At 45.4% G+C, this 19,530-nt stretch overlaps 1 protein-coding gene across 1 annotated transcript in view; it reads right to left on the bottom strand.

The window, feature by feature from the left end:
* Positions 1 to 19,530, bottom strand: part of GRM4 (glutamate metabotropic receptor 4) — a 278,227-nt gene that overhangs the window by 171,295 nt on the left and 87,402 nt on the right. Inside the window, exon 2 of the mRNA XM_066623017.1 lies at positions 16,555 to 16,771. Coding sequence (XP_066479114.1) covers positions 16,555 to 16,771 — 217 coding nt within the window. The remainder of the gene's footprint in view (positions 1 to 16,554; positions 16,772 to 19,530) is intronic.

Genomic DNA, 19,530 nt, shown 5'->3' on the forward strand with positions numbered 1-19,530 from the left:
ATCGAGTAGGAGATACATCTGAGTGGTACAAAGCTCTGCAAGGCATTCGTCCCTCAACAATGGTGCTTGTTTTCTTCATTCAAATTTCTGATAGGGCTGCCAAATTTTAACAGGGTTCCACTGCTGTGTCTTTCATGGCAGCCAGATGGGCAGAGGCTAGTAGGTGGTGATGCCTATCCCTCTGCTGTGAAGAGTTTCACTGGGTGATATCTGTAGATTAACAGCCCAATTCTAACCAAATTCCCATGCTGCGGTGCAGTGGGGCAGATGCAGCCTCTGCTACATCCAGCACAGGAATTGTGGCTGCTGAAGGTCTCCTTGAGGCAAAGGGACCTTCATCTCCTTTCCCTGGGTCAAGCCCAAGAAGCCTCTATGGCAGGGGTTTTCAGACTGGGGCACTGCAACGCCCCAGCCTGTGGGCCCTGACCTCTGCCCCCTTAAGGGGGGGCAGGGAGGAGGCAGCGGCGCAATCCCCAGGATCACACCACTCAGGGGACTACAGGGGCTTGGCTGTATTTACGAGAGCCTCCTGCAGCCTCCCGGGGGTGCGGGGAGCCCTGCGCAACCATCTGCAGGGCTCCCTGAAGCTTTGAAAGTGAAAGCGGAGCGATCGCACTCTGCCTCCATTAAACCCGAAGTGGAGCACTATCGCTCCACTTTCACTTTTGAAGCTTCGGGGAGCCTTGCAGAAGGTTGCACAGCCTTCCCACACCCCCAGGAGGCTGCAGGAGGCTCTGTTAAGTGCAGCCAAGCCCCTGCAGCCCCCTGAGCAACGCAATCCTGGGGATCGCATCACTGCCTTCCCCCCGCCCCCTCCTCCATCATGCTCATCCCACTAGATGAGGCCAGAATAAGATTGGGCTGTGCGTTAATGCTAAAGGTATAAGAGGAGGCCAACAGGTTCTTTTTTCCAGTCAGCTGGCAACTCTGATTTCTGACCCACCCTATTGTGAGAATTCAGGGAGAGTAACAATTAAGGTTGCCAATACTTTTTCTTGTTAGACTCCATTGCCTTGAGCAAGCAGAAATTCAGCCACAGAAGCTTTCTCCAATACATAAAAGCTGTAATGGAAAAGCTTCACCTGCAGAATAACTGCCATGGTAGAGCAGAATAGTGATTTTGCAGTGTTATGTTTCCAGCAGCACCCAGTAAATGTTAACTGCAGAGATAGGTCCAAGGTGTAGAAGAACTTAAAGTATACATTTTTCTAGTCTCTCTTAAAGGCTGCCTTGTATCCCAAAGTAGAAATCTTATGTTCTCAAAAAATGCTAAATGTTAATAGAAGACTCAAGAAAATATTGTAGCGGAAGGTCAGGTTGATAGTGCATCAGATAGGAAACAGCTTGAATGCAAACTGGTAACTACAGTAATAAACATAATATTATGAAAATAAACATTTGCTTCAGAAATGTGGGACTGGCATAAAGAATCGAGGCACAGCTGTGTTATGAAACTGGGAACAAAAACTGGAACAAAACCACACTGAGAAGAGAGGGGAGTGCAGGATATAGAATATCTGTGTCGGGCTTTCAGGCGCAGAAGGGGGCATAGGATTCGGTGGTAGAGTCTGCCACCATCCCCGCCCCCCCTCCTGGGTCCGATCCCCCTTGGTCCACCCTCCCTCTGCCCCGTTTTACCCTCTCCCCACCCTCCCCCTGCCCCAAAAAGCCTCGCTGCCAGCTGGCAGGAGCACTTACTGCTGGTCACTTCAGTCCATCATCTCTCCAGTGCTGAGGCTCAACAGCGACTGACATTGGCCTCTCCCTCAGCGCAGAGTGCCTCCTGCTGGCCAGAAAGTGCCATATGACACTTTTACGATGCCCAGTACCAGCGTGCAAGTGTACTGCCAGCACTGGGCTCTACAGGATTGGGTCCTAAGCCTCATTGAACATAGTGGGTGTTACTTCCAAGTAAACAAATAGGATTGTGCTGTAATTTTTTTCAAAACATTCTCTAAGAGCTTTTCTATGCGAACTTTGATGGTTAGCATTTGATAACGTCTGACAGCAACACATGTCAAATCTGCCAACAGACATGCAGTAGCAGTTAGTATGTAGCATGACATGTAACAAAATATTCCACTTGTGACAGTATTTGATAGCTGTCATAGGAGACATCAAAATCTAATATCCTCAGCAGTCCAGATCTGACAGTACTTGATTGCAGACATGCAAAGGCAATCAGAATTTGATAGCACCTGCCAACATGAACAAATACAATCAAGGTAACACAAGGCTCTTTATTTTTATTTTTTTGCTGCAACAACCAAACATAGCTACCCCACTAGGAGTTGTTATATTAGTTATAACCATGGATTTTAAAGTGGGTCTGAAGATGAGTCTGATTGATGATCCCCACAAACACGAACTAAAAGCCTGAAGTTGTACAATTATGCCCAGGTCTACATTAGTTTTAGGATATTTTACCCTGATTTGGAGCCCGGACTTACATATGTCTACTCAGAAGTAAGCCCCATTATAGTCAATGGGTCTTACTCCCAGGAAGGTGTTGATAGGATTGTAGCCTTAGACCAGGGGTCTCCAAATCCTGGCCTGGGGGGCAGATGCGGCCCATGGAGAGCCTCTATCTGGTCCACAGCCAGCTTCTGATCCCCTGAGAGCCTCTGGCCCAGCTGACCAAACACAACCAGCGTTGTGCTTGTGGGATGGGCAAATGGGGGTCCATTTAAATGTATGCCTTATTTCTTGGTGCTGTGCTGGTGCTTGGAGAAATCCTGTACATTTGAGCCCATTCATTCATTCATTCATTCGTCTAAGTTCTATCTCTAATGCATTTATTTAAATTTTATATTTAATTTTTTTTCCCCAGCCCTCAACACTGTGCCAGATATTTGATGCGGCCCTTTGGCCGAAAAGTTTAGAGACCCCTGCCTTAGACAAACTATCCTCCATGTGACGCAGCCCAGCTAGGCCTATGGGTAAGTCCTAGTCACAATCTAACACTATGCAAAGCTTTGGCTCACTTAGCAATGGAAGCAATCCCATATTTATCGGTGAGTGTGCGGTAACAACCTGGACCACAGGACTAAACTCCAAAGGCTTTTGCTTTAAAGATTGAGGGCCCAGTCCTATCGCACTTTCCAGCACTGATGCAGCCGTGCCAACAAGGCACGCACTGTGTCCTACGGTGGGAAGGCAGTTACAGAGGCCTCCTCAAGGTAAGGGAACATTTGTTCCCATACCTCAGGGCTGCATGATGGCTGCATTGGCATTAGAAGGTTGGATAGGACTGGGCCCAAAGTCAGATTGCTCTGTGACTGATATATTTACTTATTTGATTTTCTCTGTGAACCTCTTTGTGGGCTTTTTTGTTGAAAAGCAACATATAAATATCTGTAACAATCAGAATCGACAGCATCAGATGTTGGTGGCCATTGCTAGAAACTGGCGGATTAGCAGTGTGATCCAGAAAGGCAAATTCAGTATTCTTCTCACCTTCCCAATTCTTTGCTTGTGAGATGCAGAGGAAGAGAGAGAATAACAGCTTCAGGGTATCAATACAGGTGTCTGTTCAGCACTAGAAGAGCAGGATTCCCAGCCGCACTGCATGTGCAAGCCAGGCAGGGGAGAGCCACACTTGCTGGTGGCAACTCTGCAGGAGAGATCATTCAAAGCTACAACCAAAGAGCTTCTCCCTTTATTCCTCTCTCTTTGTTAAAAGAATCACATTATTGTTACAGTCTGGATGGGGCTGCTGCTTAGCATTTACAACACTCAGAAGGGAGGGCAACTAACCCATTAGCTAACTACTAACTGGCCGACCTTCACTCCCTGAGGCCACAGACTCCTCCTACACATGAGTCATGCGCAGTAGCAACTATCTCTAACACCCACTATACTCATTTATTTACGCAGACGTAATGAAATGTACGTATATTCCCTCGAGTAGCCTAGATATGGGTTCCATGGTGGTTCCATACATATGTATGTATTTGATTGTATTTTGTTTCATTTGTTTTATTATGCACACCACCTTCTCATCACTTTGATGAAGGGAAGTATATAAATCCATGAAATGAACAACTGTGCATACACCTTATGCTCATCCATAAAAGTATCCAGGGATCCTGCAACACACAAATTCCCCCATATAATCTAATCACAGGTTCAAACTGCTGGATGCCACAAATCCATCAGGCTCAAAATGCCACTGCCTACATGAATACAACAACACCTGCCCTTTCACATATTCAGGACATGAAAAGGCATACACAAATGCAGAAACACACACACTTAATGAGTTGGTTTATACACACAGCCCGCAGATGTATAATTTCAAACCAAGCATGCACAGGTCATCACACTTCCTGTTGCACAGATGCATCCACACTCAATCGCTCTCCCTTTTGTCCCAAAATTGACACATATGCATGCATTAAAATGAGGTCTGCTTGAACACGATAGTGGTTGTCAAGTTAAAAATTGTGAAGAGCAGAGATTCTCAAATGGACTCCTCTGGATATTAAAAGCACAGCTGGTTCTCAAAGCCATAGTAGCAGAGAAGCCTAGAATTAACACAGTTCCTATTTATAGCACTTTGATTAGAAGCTCGTCACCTCGAAGTTTTTATTCCCTTCATCCATTTATAAGGCCATAACACAGTTTGACTAGAACTAAATAGCCCGGTGTCCCACAGATCTCACCAGAACTTAATGTGCCATTCAGATACAGTTAAATTAGTAATAGACAGCAGTCTGTGCACCACAGGGCTCTAGCAGCCTCTGAAAACACCCTATCTGTCTCGCTAGATGTATTCGCAGCAGACAGCCAAGGAAAAAAGCCCATGCAGAGATGGCAGTAAGCTCTCGCCAGTCAGCCCCTCACTTCCTGCCATATGATACTGAAGAGAGAGAGGTGGGAAAAACTGGGTTCATTTTGAGCTCACAACCGATTGCACAAAACCACTTCTGCAATGAGCAGCTGAGAGATCAAGTAACTATGAGTTCCCCAGTCTTATTTACCTTCAACTGCTGTTGGAACAAGCTGCCATGTATGTTCACAGCTGTGAGCTTTGTCCCAGCTAGCTCACCTTCATCAGCACGGCTGATATTTTCTATATTCCGCTATGGTCAGCACTCCCATTTTCCTCCAGTCTGTGTCTTTCGAGAGAGGGAGGTCAGAATGTCTTCTGGTCCTAACTGATGGCACAATCCTGTTCTCCACAGTGTAAAGGGAGAGGCTGGGAGTGCTTGTAGCTGACTGCCAGTGCTGCTTTGCAGACCAGTAATCCCTTCTAAGCATCCTGTAGCAACAGTCAGCAGAATGCTTTCTCACTCCTGACAAATCCTAGTCAGGTTTTGCTGAGCACAGAATTTTGGGTCGTCCAGAGTCTCCAGACAAGTTAAAGCACCTGCCTTCAGGGATAATTCCAGTAAATTGGGAGAGCCAAGCAATGGTGCCAACTTCATACTCCGTTAAAATCTGGTAGGATTTATAAGTGTCTGCTCTCTACTGGAACGTATCCAGGTTGGTGATGGGGGGGGGGGGGACAGACGAAGGGTTTTAGTTGTCTCTCTCGCTTGCTCATAATAAAAACCAGTTCATGGTTCCAGTCTCCTTGCAAACTGTAAATGTATTGGCTAACCTCTACCTTGCACTGCCCTAACAACAGAAATATTTGGTTTAATGTTCCTTCTTCGATCTGCAGGAAGATTCTCACAAACACAAGCATTTCTTCTTGATGCACTGGGCCAAATTGACTCACTCTGTATCACACAAACAGCTGTAAATCTGGGCAAGTCCCATCAGTGCTTTCTCTAAACAGGAACATTTGGTCTTACATTTGAAAAAAAAAAAATTCCCTGTTTTGCCACAAACATAGACAGTAAGTGGCTCTAGGAAAGCACTTTGTTTCTCAAGGACTCTGTTTTGTACTGGGTAATATGTGCAAGCTGCACATGAGAATTTTATTTTTTTTCCAGAAATTCTCAAAACCTTCTGGAAAAATAATTTAATGAATCCTCTTCAGTGCAACATTATGCCCATTTTACAGAAAGGAAGTAGAGACAGAATTCTCAAGCTTACATAATGAGTTCACAACAGAAATGATACTCAAATATAGATCTTGCAGGTGTTATACTCTCCAACACCTCTACCTCCATTTTGGTCCCATTGCCTGGAAAGTTTCCAAAGGGGAGGGAGAGAGGCCACTTGCACAGTGCGTTCAGGCCCCTGCAAAACTCTAGCTGCGCCACTGATGGGACCTGTTCTCAAGGGAGCATGTAGGTGATTGTAGCCTAACAGCCTGATCCTCAAGATCTACCAGTGTATCTCCACGTACACTGGGGTAATGATAGCCCTGCCAGTGTAGAAGTCGGTCTGCCCATGGATACCCCATGGATGCTGGCACAACACCATAAAAATGTCACATTAACATAGTTCAGACATCCCTCCGATGCCAGCACAACTCTCTGGCAGAAAGACCAAACCAGGGAGGATATCAGGACATGACATGAGATGGATGTAAGAGGGACATGAAGGGATAAGGAGGAATCAAAGTACAACATATCATAGTCCCCCTTCAGATGATGGGAAGAAACCCAATACTGTAAAAACAGTACACCTATGACATAGCAGGTGTAGGTAGGAGTAACCCCATAATGCTTACATAATGGTAAACAATGGGGCAGAGAAAAAAGCAGAAAATTGCACCTCTTGCCACCCCTTGCCCCACCCACTTTCCTGCCACAGTGGCGTCACTAGGATTCACGTCACCCGGTGCGGGAGGCCTGCGCGTCACCCATGCAGTGGGCGGGGCAACACCCCAGGTGATGGGCATGGTGATGTACAAGCACCCCACCCCCACTGGTTTGTTGGCTGTACCTTTTGATAGAACACAGATATTTCAATGTGGTTGAAATATCCACATTTCATTGCATTCTGCATGAAATTACACATTGATTGATATATAACATGATGGTAGTATTCCCCAAAACTCTGATTTTAGTGATTTTGAAAACATGTAGGGACACACACACACCAACTTACTAACACCTTATTGCAGCAGTTCTCAAAGTTTTAGCACCGGGACTCACTTTTTAGAATGACAATCTGTCCAGGACCCATTGGAAGTGATGTCATGGCCAGAAGTGACATCATCAAGCTGATTAAAATAAATAATTATAAATAATTAAAATAAAGAAAAGAAATAATTAAATAAGGGGGAGCCAGTCCTGTTCCACCAAGTGAATTTTCTCTGTAGTCTGCCCACAATAACACCCCCTCAAAAGAATCAGTGAGATTTCCAGCCATCCCAGTGCCCAGTTTAAAGTTCTTCTGTTTCAAGCATATCAAGATAAAGACCCACCTGGCTTTACAAGTGCAAAATAGAAAACATGCCCTTACTAGTTCAAGCCTCTTTTTTTGTCCTTTTTAGTGGGGGGGCTGCCTTAGTTTCGCTTTCCATAGGGCTCAATACATTCGCAACTGGGAGGGAGGGACCTCCTTCTTTGGTGTTTTTGGGAGGCTGCATTCATTGGATTAGGACCACTCTGGTGTTGTTGGATTCCTCTCAGCCTGCCCTTTCTGATGCACTAAGGCAGGTTTGCCTACTCATGAGTAAACACGCGATATGGCTCAGTTTCACTTTCCATAGGGCTCCTTGCATTTTTTGGTTACATAAGAACAGCCCCACTGGATCAGGCATAGGCCCATCTAGTCCAGCTTCCTGTATCTCACAGCAGCCCCACCAAATGCCCTAGGGAGCACACCAGATAACAAGAGACCTGCATCCTGGTGCCCTCCCTTGCATCTGACATAGCCCATTTCTAAAATCAGGAGGTTGCAGATACACATCATGGCTTGTAACCTGTAATGGATTTTTCCTCCAGAAACTTGTCCAATCCCCTTTTAAAGGCATCCAGGCCAGATGCCGTCACCACATCCTGTGGCAAGGAGTTCCACAGACCAACCACAGGCTGAGTAAAGAAATATTTTCTTTTGTCTGTCCTAACTCTCCCAACACTCAATTTTAGTGGATGTCCCAGTTTAGTGGTTTCCGGTTTTTTGGCCATAACTTTTGAAGGAAAGGAGCTATTTCACTCTGGTTTTCTGCATTGCATTCCGCAGCAAATTCCACATCCAACGTTATCTGGAATGATGGGGTTGCTCCTAAAACCGCGATTTTAGCATGTCACCCCCCCTTGAGCGTCACCCGGTGTGGCCCGCACCCCCTAGCGATGCCACTGCTGCCACAGAGCACAGGATATAGAAAACATTTTGCAGTCAATCACAGCACACCAAACCCAACACTCAAGTCCCTGCCAAGGAGACTACATTGCAGATGAAAAGATGCACAGTGTGGAGCTAAACATCTCTGATCTCTCAAAGGGAAACTTTGGTGATGGGAACCATAGTGAAAGGGCACTTGTGGTGCACAAAAGAGAGCACTTTGCACAAACTCTTGTCCAGAGGTTCCCAAATTGGGAGAGAGAAAGGGGAACTCTGCTCTTGTCCCTCACAACATGTATGGCAAGATATTTTCTAAACTGTCATCTCCTCAGAATTCTTACAGCAGGTATTCTGCCCCAAGAGGTCTCCCCACCCAAATACCCAACTGGAATCTCTACCTCGCCACCCAAACAAGAGAAAAACAGTCCAACCCACAAGTAAGCAAAGTCAGGGAGGGAATCCAAGGCTGCAATGTAGTGATGTTGCATTGCCCTCTCATGTCTCTACTGCCCCCCCCATTCTGACCCTCCAAAATTATCAAATGTTAACTGTGTTGCCTAACCATCCCTTCTTTTTGCTACAGATAAGAGCAGGGAGTGTCTGCTCTCCATTCACGGTCCCTTTAGGGAGAAGGGTGGGATATAAATAAAGTTTATTATTTTATTATTATTATAATGCCAAGAAGAACCATTGCTATTGCTGGCCAAAGACTCATCCAGACCTTTTTTGTTTTTCATGAATACACCACTGTTACAGGAGGTTAAACAGTGATCCTAGGGAGATATTCATTGCAGCTGCACCCCCCCGAGAGGGAAAGGCAATGTTCGAAATCACCATGATCCCATTACCTACAGGGTCCAATTTTACACACGGTCTTCTGGCACCCCTCTCCCCCACAGACACTGACTTTGCATCTCAAGCCAGAGAACAGGTGTGACTGATTCTGTTGACAAGTCCCTGTTACTCTCTCTGTGTTACTCCTTTCCCCCCACAGCAGATGTCCTACAGGTGAGGACATTGTGCAGACCCCAAGGGATGCCTACAAACTGCTGCCTGCAGTTTGCCAGTGCGAACCCAGCTGCTGCTTGGCAAGGTTGCTGACCCACTTGTTCCAGACAGGCCCTTGTGGCAAATTCCATGACAAACAGTGAACCAACTAGTGCAACCAGACCTTACAGGCATCTATTATTTGATTACCTGTTGGTAAACTTATAATGCCACAACAGCCCTGGTCACAGGAGATGGTTGGCAACCCAACTTGCATGTTTCTCTTTCAGATGCTGCTCTATCACTGATACCATTCAATAAAAACCTTGATTTGATCACACTTGTTGATAAGTAGACAGGGGTCTCTTCAATCCGCCCTTCGTTATTCCTTACCTCAGCTGGCCTCAGGGTGGGACACTGTGGGGAAAGGACCTCTCTGCTTCCAGTGTCTGCATCATCCTCACTCTGTGACTCTGAACAGTTTGCTCTTCAATGATCACGACCCCTGTTCTCTACTGCCATGGTGTATGGTGGGCAATGGCAGGGGCACAGAAGGAAGACAAACAAGCAGAATGGAAGGAAGGAATGGGCACAGAAAGAAGACAGAATGGCAGCAAGACAAGCAGGTGCAGGTACTAGCAACAAAGCAGAGAGCATGGGGTGTATGGATGTGGCTAGCTGCATGGGTCACTGCAATAGGCGCCCTGTGTCATATGCCAGCCAAGTGATTGGCCCATGTACTGTTCTCTCTGATAGGTCCATCTGCTACAGCCACCCAGCTAGCTGTGCCTTTTTGCTGTGATGCAAGGTGTTAAATGCCAGACAGGGTGCTCTTTGCCTAACTCTTGTTGTGGCTGGGTGGTTAGAGAGCAGCCTTGTGTACCTGGTATGGAATCTAGACCTCTTCTTTTTTGTCCCTATCATGATTGATGATATGCTGATGTTGGGATGCCCTTCCATGGGTAATGGGTTGTGTTGATGTTTCCACGAACTCTGGGAGTCTTACTGCGAAGGGCTGAACAGCATTGCTTTTCCTAGTCAGGCATGGCATTTGGTCCTGTTCCCACCGGCATCATGCTCTGTCAGCCTGGCATTGCCAGCACAGGCTTAGGCTATGACAGATACCGTACCAGCATCCATGTGGTGCCTGCAGCATGGTATCCATGCGCCTTCTATGTGCTATCAGCATGGTATCTGAATAGTATTGGGCTATTAGTCTAGTACATTGAACTTCAGTTCACTGCACAGGCTGTAGAATCCTTTTAATCTGTTCTTCCTCTTCTTATGTGTGGTAATCCCTTAGTATAGTCTCTGGATGCAGTGTTCCAGAAAATTAATCTCATCTAAACCTTGGCCTGGAGCAGATCATAGTAGAGGCAAGTCTGTGGTCCCCCATTTCTCAAAACGCTTCTCTTGGATGGAAATCCTTTCTGAATGAAGTCCATGAGGTTTTATGTTTTATTGCGGTAATTATATACCGCCCTTCTCAATAGACTCAAAGTGGTTTACATAGGACGCTGAACATAAATCCATTTTTCAATGAGATTTTTACAAACATAGTCCATGAGAAAATCTCATAGAATCCTTCATTTCTCCGGCTACAGAAATGATGTTGTCCATCACAGTGCAGTCATTGTCCTGGCTGCCAACTCTTGCAATTTCCAAGCCTCTTGCAGGCAACTGCAACCAGGCCTGTTTCTCAAAGATATTTCTTTCTTTTTTATTTTTGAGAAATGACTCTTCCACACTCCTCCACACAGGTACACACAAGCAGCCTCCAGGTCTGCTATCCAATAGCTTAACCTGCTCAGTTTTTTCCAGGCAAGGTGACAGCTCAACCTCTGGGCTACCCCTCCTGCCCCCTTTTCCTCTTTGCCACCCTATTATCTGTCTTGTTGACATTTAAGGGGGATAGAAAATACACCTACATCTTGCCACAGGATTCTCAGTCGAGCTTTCAAATTTATATTGTGCTTTGTTCATCTTTGGTTCAGAACTTATATATATACACACACACAGTTCTTTCTTCTTAAACATTCAACTGTAAGCACTGGTTGGTTGCCAGCCTGCTGGCGAACAAATGATTTATAGTTCAGAGAATGAATCAATACAATATATGGCCAAAGACATCTTTAATCTTTCAGAAGGATTAGGCTGCAAGGGGATGTCCACAGCATTGCACAGCCTTTCAATTCAGTTTCCAATTTGGAGAGCTAGAGAAATGGCTTTTCTCCTTCTTCTCTCCCTTTCTATCACACCTCCCCTTCTCCCTTCCTTTCTTTTCCTAAAATAAAGATGGGTGAGCCATTCCCTTTCATACAGTAGGTTTGTTCCTCTGCAATTGCTTGACTGTTTATTTTGCACTACCAAAAGGCCAACGGTATCATGTCATATATCTGGTCCCTGGACATGTGTTTTCCTCTTTCTCCCTGCCATTGCCTGCCCAGATAGCAAGACAGTATCAGCCAGGCACTGAGGTGGGAAAGTAGAGGACAGAATAAACTATTCTCCTTCCCCTAGCATATCCCAGCCTCTCAATTTGTAGTAAGTTGGCCTCTGCGGAGGTGAGAAAAGATGGGTGATCACTTAAAAATGCCCACCAGTTTCTTTTCAAACTGGCAACACAGATATGCCCTACCTAAACCTGAGGATGAGCCAAAAATTAGTTGCCATGATACCACAAAAAACTAGGAGATGCTGGGGGCTCTTATTTGCCTCTGCAGAAGCAGTAACATTTTCCCCTCTCCCAAACCTCAAGGGCACTGTGTAACTGTCCCAGAACATGAACTAAGAGGAAACAATTGGGAATTCAGCATTCACAAGCAATGTCCCTGAGGATTCTGGAATTGCGACCCATGGATGCTGCTTAGACCTTTAAATAAGCTCAGCCCAATGACTTCTTATTGCATTGCCCACCAGACTCCTCACCCACATTGCTCCCTAACCTAATGTACAGCACATAGGTAAGGAAGGTGTATGAAGGTACCGGCAGAGATATAGGACAGGAAGCTCAGTGGCTGCATCATCAATTACTGCCCTGGTGCTTTGTGTTTTTTTTTCTGGATAGATGCTCTGTGCCTTCAACAGTTACATATCAGGCAGACATCAACACCTGAAGCTTTCTCCTGCAGGAAGATGCAGTGGTGTCACGGTCACCTGTTGATTTTTGCCTGCCTGGAAGCCAATCCAGTCACAGATCCTCAGGGCCCAATCCTTTCCAACTTTCCAGCGCTGATGAAGCCATGCTACTGGGGCAAGCATTGCATCCTGCAGTGGGGTGGGGGAGTCACGGAGGCCTTCTCGAGTCTGCATTGCAGCTGCATCAGTGCTAGAAAGTTGGGTAGGATTGGACCCTCAGTGTATTAGAAAGTGCTGCTCCTTTCTCCCAGCAAATATTTGCTTGGGATACTCGCTGATGTACCATTATATTGGCATTGCAAAAAGCTACAAGATGCCCAGCAACAAGTTTCATTTGTCCTGCAATGCAAATCGTAGGAATTATGCAGCAAATACTGAAGTGCCATCTACTGGTGCTGTGGGTATTTACACCCATCAGGAACTCATCCTGGCATAGCATTATACACCATGACATGTCTATCCTCACCCACCACTGCAATAGCCTAGAGCAGTGATTTTCAACCTTTTTTGTCTCATGGCACCCTGACAAGGTACTAAAATTGTCAAGGCACACCTTCAGTTTTTGGACAATTGTCAAGGCACACCTTTCTGTTGGTGGTGGGGCTCATATCCCCAATGGTCCTATTAATAAATGACCCTCCACCAAACTTCCGTGGCACATGTTCCGTGGGGACCATTTGCGGCACACCAGTGTGCCACTGCACAGTGGTTGAAAATGGCTGGCCTAGAGTGAAGAAAAACAGGAACATCAGCACCTAAAGATGCTTAAAGTGAACAGAACCCATCTGGAGAACAGGAGGCAACAGGAACAATGAGCATGGAAAGCATCTCCCCTATAAGACGTCTGTCCATTCATGCTAAGAAAGGGTATTCCTGTGGGCCATGGACTACAGTATACAACAAGGAATCTGCAAATCTTCTCCAGCATCTCTGGGGGAAAAATGACTCTGCTACACAGCCCTTCCAAATAGGAACTTCTTCACCTCTGTTGAACTGAAGGGTTGTTCCCATACTGGGACTTCAGTCCCTGACTTTCAAGTGGCAGTGGAATGCAACAGCAACCATACTGAACCCGGGTTCTCAGATTAGGCCACAATGAGCCTTCTTACTTTGGAAAACGTGATTGAGCATCTACAGTTGTAACAAAAACCAAAGCATTATCCAGTGGCACTTACCTTTGACCAAGGAGTTAATCACATCTTTTAAAAGGAAAAGGGTATGCAAATGTATGTGCACACACATATACATGAGGCATTTGTTCATTGACAATATCCCTTACCTCCCAGAATCTACAGCCCCCACAAGACGTGGTGCACATATGCTGAGCATGGTATATGGAAATAAAGAATTCAGACACTCTGCCACTCTTAGCTCAGCAAAGTCACACATTCAGAGAGGTGGCCATCACATCTCTCCCTGACAAGTGCCCTCTAAGGACACCTGATTCATTCTTGGAGAACCCTCTGAAGAAATGCCTTCTGCTACTGCTTTGCATGTAGCAAGCCCTTCTTAAGAAACCCTGATTGTTCTTTTCCAAGTTGCCTGGGTCAAATCCTGGCACCGTCCCCTGCCTGTCATCAGTGCTCTGCACACTCCAAACAGTTGCAATAACAAATTCAGCCTAGGCTGTGCAATTAAACAGGCTTAGGCGAGATTTATAGCAGGATTATATCTGCAGGGTATTACCAATGTCTAGCATTTGGACACTATGTGATCCTTTGAAACAAGCAATTACAATGAGCTTGATGTGCTATATAAATACAAACACAGGGGCTTGTACTCAAATTTGGAAAGTGAACCCTTCTGTGGCTAGACTGGCAGATGGAGAGAGAGAGAGGAACAAACAAGAAAAGTGTGATGGTGAAAGCTATCTGTCAAGGGTGCCCTCCAGTGACCCAGTCCTTGGCTCACTTGGAGAATCACTTTTTGGATGCTAGGAAGCACATTAACATCTCCCCCATAAGGCTGTATTATACATTGAGTTGCTACTTCTTTATCAGCCCAGCTCCATAACTTCAACAGGAATCTGACATACAGAAATTGAGCCAGTGAAGCTGTTTTCTGCATGGAGAGAAGTGGTGAGAAAAAGTTTCACCTGTTAAATTTGTGCTTCTCATGGTGCTGTTAAAGACACAGGAACACAGCAAGGTGCAAAATGTGGCAACTCTGAAGGCTTTCTCAAGGGGTGAGCTATGTATTAAGTCTACATAAACACATTCTTTCCTTCATTCAAACTGGGAAGAGAGCAGGTTCTTCATTTGCATGCATTATGCTGGGCACACTAAAATCCCCACTGTCTTGGCTGGGATGGTGAATGTAGCAGTGACACTTTCCAGTGCTGGAAACAGGTAATGTGCAATGGTTCTGTAATGAGCTATCATTGAGAATGTCTCACATGCTGAGCATCCTTGCTATTATTCTGGCATAATACAATCAGGCATCTGCAGCCAGGGCCAGCCCAAGACCTTCTGAGGTGGCATGCTAAATGGCGCCCTTTCTCCTGCCACTCCTGCCAATGGTCCTGCCACTCTCCAGTGTTCCAGCTCAGCACCTTCCTCCCTTCCACATTTCCTCTCCTCTCTGTTCCCTTCTTCCTTTTCCAATCCAAGAAGCGGAAGGAGGAGGAGCAACAGTGGACTCAAATGTGCAGACAGAGATGGACATCCCCACCAATCCGCTGCCTGAAGCGATTCCTTTGGATGGCCTCAAATATGGGCTGGCCCTGTCTGCATTACACAGGTTTATCAACTGAAGCAGCAAATCATGCACATTTGCATAATTCCTACTCCTTGACTATCTTACAGCAGTGACTTTTCTACTGCTACAGTTGCTAGAACTGTTGGAAAGACGGCGTGCTATCTCAATTTTGCATAAAGACAAGTAGCTATTGACATTTTCTGCTGAACTGTGTCCAGCTGGATTGTAGCAGAAAAACCCTGTATGACAGTCATCACCGTCACATCTACCTTCCAACAACTTTGTGCTTCCACTTCAAGAATAAACCTTCTGGGGACCCTTCTTAACAGCACTTAACAATGGTAACTATCTCCTTCAGGTAAGGCTATTTTCTAGACAATGCAGCCATTGGGGACCTACAGCCTATCCTTTCCACAAAACAGATGTAAATATATTAGCAGTAGAGCTTGCTAATGGACTTTTGTGGCTTCCAAGCATGACATCTAAGTTAAAAGAGAAATTCATGTTGAGATATCCAGTTATCCATCAGCTGCAATTCTTCGAAGTCCTACATATGTGAACCTGAATACCAAATTCAACCACAACAATGGAGACAGCATTTGCCTGGATCAAATTATCCTTGTTAGACCTCCAAATGAGGCAGGTTCAGCTGAAGGAATTTCCATCGATTCATTAGGACCCCACAGAGATTGCTCAACGAGAATATGCTTCTGTCTCCCAAATGCTAAAGATGCAGAGTCCCATTTGGTTCCCTCACCCACATGAGGTGGAATTCTCCCATCATTGCCTCTTTCTGGTATGAGGACCTATGAAGAATTAACTTAGTATTGCAGTGTGGAACCTCATCACAAGACAGACATGTTGGATCCTGTGGGCATAGGGAATAGTTAAGCATTTGGTTCTGAAAAAAATTGAAAAGTTCCCCTCATTAACCTAATAGTGCAATGGTTCTCAAACTTTTTTGACTGGCGGCTCCCTTGACCTATTGGGCCACTGTCCATGGCTCTCCATTAGGGTTACAATCCCATACATTGAAAATCGTATAAGGTGGGGAGCTTTTCGTGAGGATTCCACATCTCCCCTGGCTGTTTTCTGCAGCTCACAGTCTGAGAACCACTGTAATAGTGGATTACAGACTTACACTTGCTTTCTCTGTAAGAATTAGCTGTATTTAGAATGGTCAGCCTCTGATGACACTTACACTGTACAGAATACATGGAAGTTTTAACCAGCATCTATTTTGACTTTATGAGACACACTTCCTTACATATTGCTTCTTTTAACCTTTCCTTTCTTATAATTTGCTTTTACAGTACTCTCTCACATCTTTTCCTGTTATGGGGTTCTGTACTGTTCTGTGAATTAGGGGAACAGTCCACATTGTCAAAAACTCAAGGAAAGTCTAAAAAAAAAAATCCTGGGCACTGTGGCCCTTCTCATTTCACAACAGAATGAAGAGTTATTTACCCATAGTTCAAAGCAGTTCCGTGCATTATCCCTGTCCCTTATGCCATCTCTGTACATGAACAGAAGTTTGCTTACCATTTTCTCTGGATTTCTGAATGAAGGCTTCCACTCCACTCTCACCATAGCTGCCTTCAGAAGCTAAAGTTGAAACATAATTCCACTTGAATGCCTTGACAATATCCACCATAGCTTGGGCCTGATAGGTGTCTGATGGGACAACACGGGAAAAAAAATCATATCTGCTGTTGTCACTCAGGTCAGGGGCAGTGGAAGCATAGCTTATCTGGGGAATCTGTAAAAGACAGGGAACACAAAATTAAATTCAAGAACCAGTCTTAGAACTCCATAAACCAAAGATTAGTATCTGAGAATCTAGTCTCAGACTAGATCTCTACTGGACTGTCCCATATAGCAATCGCCACTGTCACTCTTTTATAAGAACCTTCAGCCCATCTTTCCTGAGTGTACCTGTTCTGGCTGACAGCAGCTCTCCAGGCAGAGATCTTTCCCAATACCTGCCATCTTCTCTTTAAGCTAAAGATGCCAGAGATTCAACCTGTAACCTTCTGCATGCAAAGCAGGTGTTCTACTACTGAGTTATTTTTATTTATCTATTTAAATACCCAGCTTATACCCAGGCTTTCCCTTGCCAAAGCAAATGCCCAAGGTGGCTTATAAAATGCTCACAAAACACAATAACAAAGAAAAAACTCTCAGGCCAGTGCCAGAATCCCTGGGAGCTGGTGTTATATCCTCCCTCTGACCTGGGAACCTCTTATTATGTTCTACTAGTGAGTTATAATCCTCTATGTGCAGGCAGGGCATGCACAGAAAGAAACACTTGCAAGTTTTTATAGAAACCAAACAGTCAGTGGAACAGACAATTTTCTATTTAAAAAATTTCTATTTTTCAACCTTCAGACTAAATAGATTTCGCAACTTTAAAATCAAGGTGAGTATAAAGAATTGGAGGGCTTTGCAGAACTCCCTCAGAGTTTTCAGGGCCCATCAGTACCAGCTTTCTTGCAAGCAGCAATTTAAGAGAGAAGGGGCACAATCCCAACCCACTTTCCAGTACTGGCATAGCGTGCCAGTGAGGCATGTGCTGCATCCTGCAGTTGGGTGGCACTCACAGAGGCCTCCTCAAAGTAAGGAAATGTTTGTTCCCTTACCTTGAAGTTGCATTGCCCTTATGTCGGTGCTGGAAAGTGGGTTAGGATTGAGCCCAACATCAGGCAATAGGTCCAACTTCTAGGACCTTTCAAACTTATGCAATGCCAGCAGGGACTTGGGAGCTCTCCCCAGTACCAGCAGCATTCATGCTCCAATGAACTGTTTTTAATGTGTGTCTGAATGAAGAAGGTGCTACTAGTCTGCTTCTCTACTACTTTCCCACCTTAAACCTCAGAAAGTTGCATAGGGAAGTTGAAATGGGAAATCCTGGTCTGAGAGAAGGAAGAGAATGTGTTCATGTTCACATAGTGCATCAGCAGCATAAAGCAGAAAGGGACCTCAGCCACACACACACTCCATCACATACACCTTTATTTACAAAATACTTACAGAGGAATGTGTGCCTTTCCACAAAGTGCCTATTCCATAACAATAAAGGACCCAATCCTAACCAACTTGCCAGTGTCGATGCAGCTGGGCCAATGGGGTGTGTACTGCACCCTGTGGGCGGGGGGAAGTCATGGATGCCTCCTCAAGGTAAGGGAATGTTTGTACCCTTATCTTGTGGCTGAGTTGGAGCAGTAGCACTGGAAAGTTAGATAGATCCCAAATCATTCATGGATTAGGAGAGATACTTGGTACATCCAGAAACTAGGAGCAAGCAATATGATGGTGGCCAGGTAAAGAGACAGAGAAAAATGACACTTGGGAAGGTGTCCATCTGGCTCCAAATGCCTTCTGACTCATTCGGTTTTATAACATGACAGATATGATTCTCAAGACAGGGAACAATAGCAAAACCGGAGTTAGGACCATTCTCCCTCCCTCCTGAAGAGCACATTCAGTCTGATCGCAGATGAGGAACTTGGAAAGCATTCGAAATAATGCAGCTGCCATTCTGTGCTTTCCCCATAACAGTTGGCATCACAACAGAGGATGGCAGATGAAAGAAACCCTGGAGGCTCCCCCAAGTAGAAGAAAAGAAGACAGATTAAAACCCCTCATCTTTAAAGAACGCATGTAGGAAGAAGAGGAGAGAGCTTCCAGATGGATTCTGGGCCCAGGAACTGCCACTGAAGGGAGATGTGAAGGGCTCGGAAGACCCTGGTTGCAGATTGCCAGCTCAGCTCTCAGCGGCGTTAATTTCCCCCCTTTCATAGTGTATATTTGCTTAATTGGTGCAGCTGTCACCGCCCACCAACTTCGCCTTCTCCCACGCTTTGAGCCTAATTATGACAGGCTTCAAAAGGACAGTCAGGAACTCCAGGGATAGGAAAGAGGATGTGTTTATAAAACATGGCAGCTGACTCGATCAACAAGTCGTTTTGGCAGCCACAAACGACGACGTCATTGACTGCTTGAGAGAGAGTGGGAAAGAGAGCAGCAATCCACGTTTCCCTCCCCAACACCCTGCCCACTTCTCACCCTCCTCACGACATACTTTGAAGGCCAGATTAGGTGTCCATCACCCTGTTAATGAAAGGAAGTTTTGAGGACTGATTCATGCAACCAAAACTTTTACTCTGGTTCAGTTCCTTCCAGCTTATTCTTGTCCTTCTTCTCAGTCTGCATCTGCATATTTAAATCTCTTCAACTTTTTGCTCTTTCATAGAACTGCAGTTCTTTTTCTCTTGTCCCAGCCTCCAGTACAAAATGTTTTGACTCTCTTTGTCTTCTCTCTCTTTAACCCAGGAGTGTCAAACATGAGGCTCACAGGCTGGATGCGGCCCACAGAAGCTCTTTATCCATCCACAGGATAGTTGGGCTCTCCTACCACCACTGTCAGCTGCTCTCAGCTGCTGAGCTCTGCAGAGGTGTCACTGCTGAAAGGGTTTTCCTGCATGATAATTGGGCTCTCCCATATCTTGAAAATATGAT

The sequence above is a fragment of the Tiliqua scincoides genome, chromosome 4 (assembly GCF_035046505.1).
Source record: "Tiliqua scincoides isolate rTilSci1 chromosome 4, rTilSci1.hap2, whole genome shotgun sequence".
Taxonomy (NCBI): Eukaryota; Metazoa; Chordata; class Lepidosauria; order Squamata; family Scincidae; genus Tiliqua; species Tiliqua scincoides.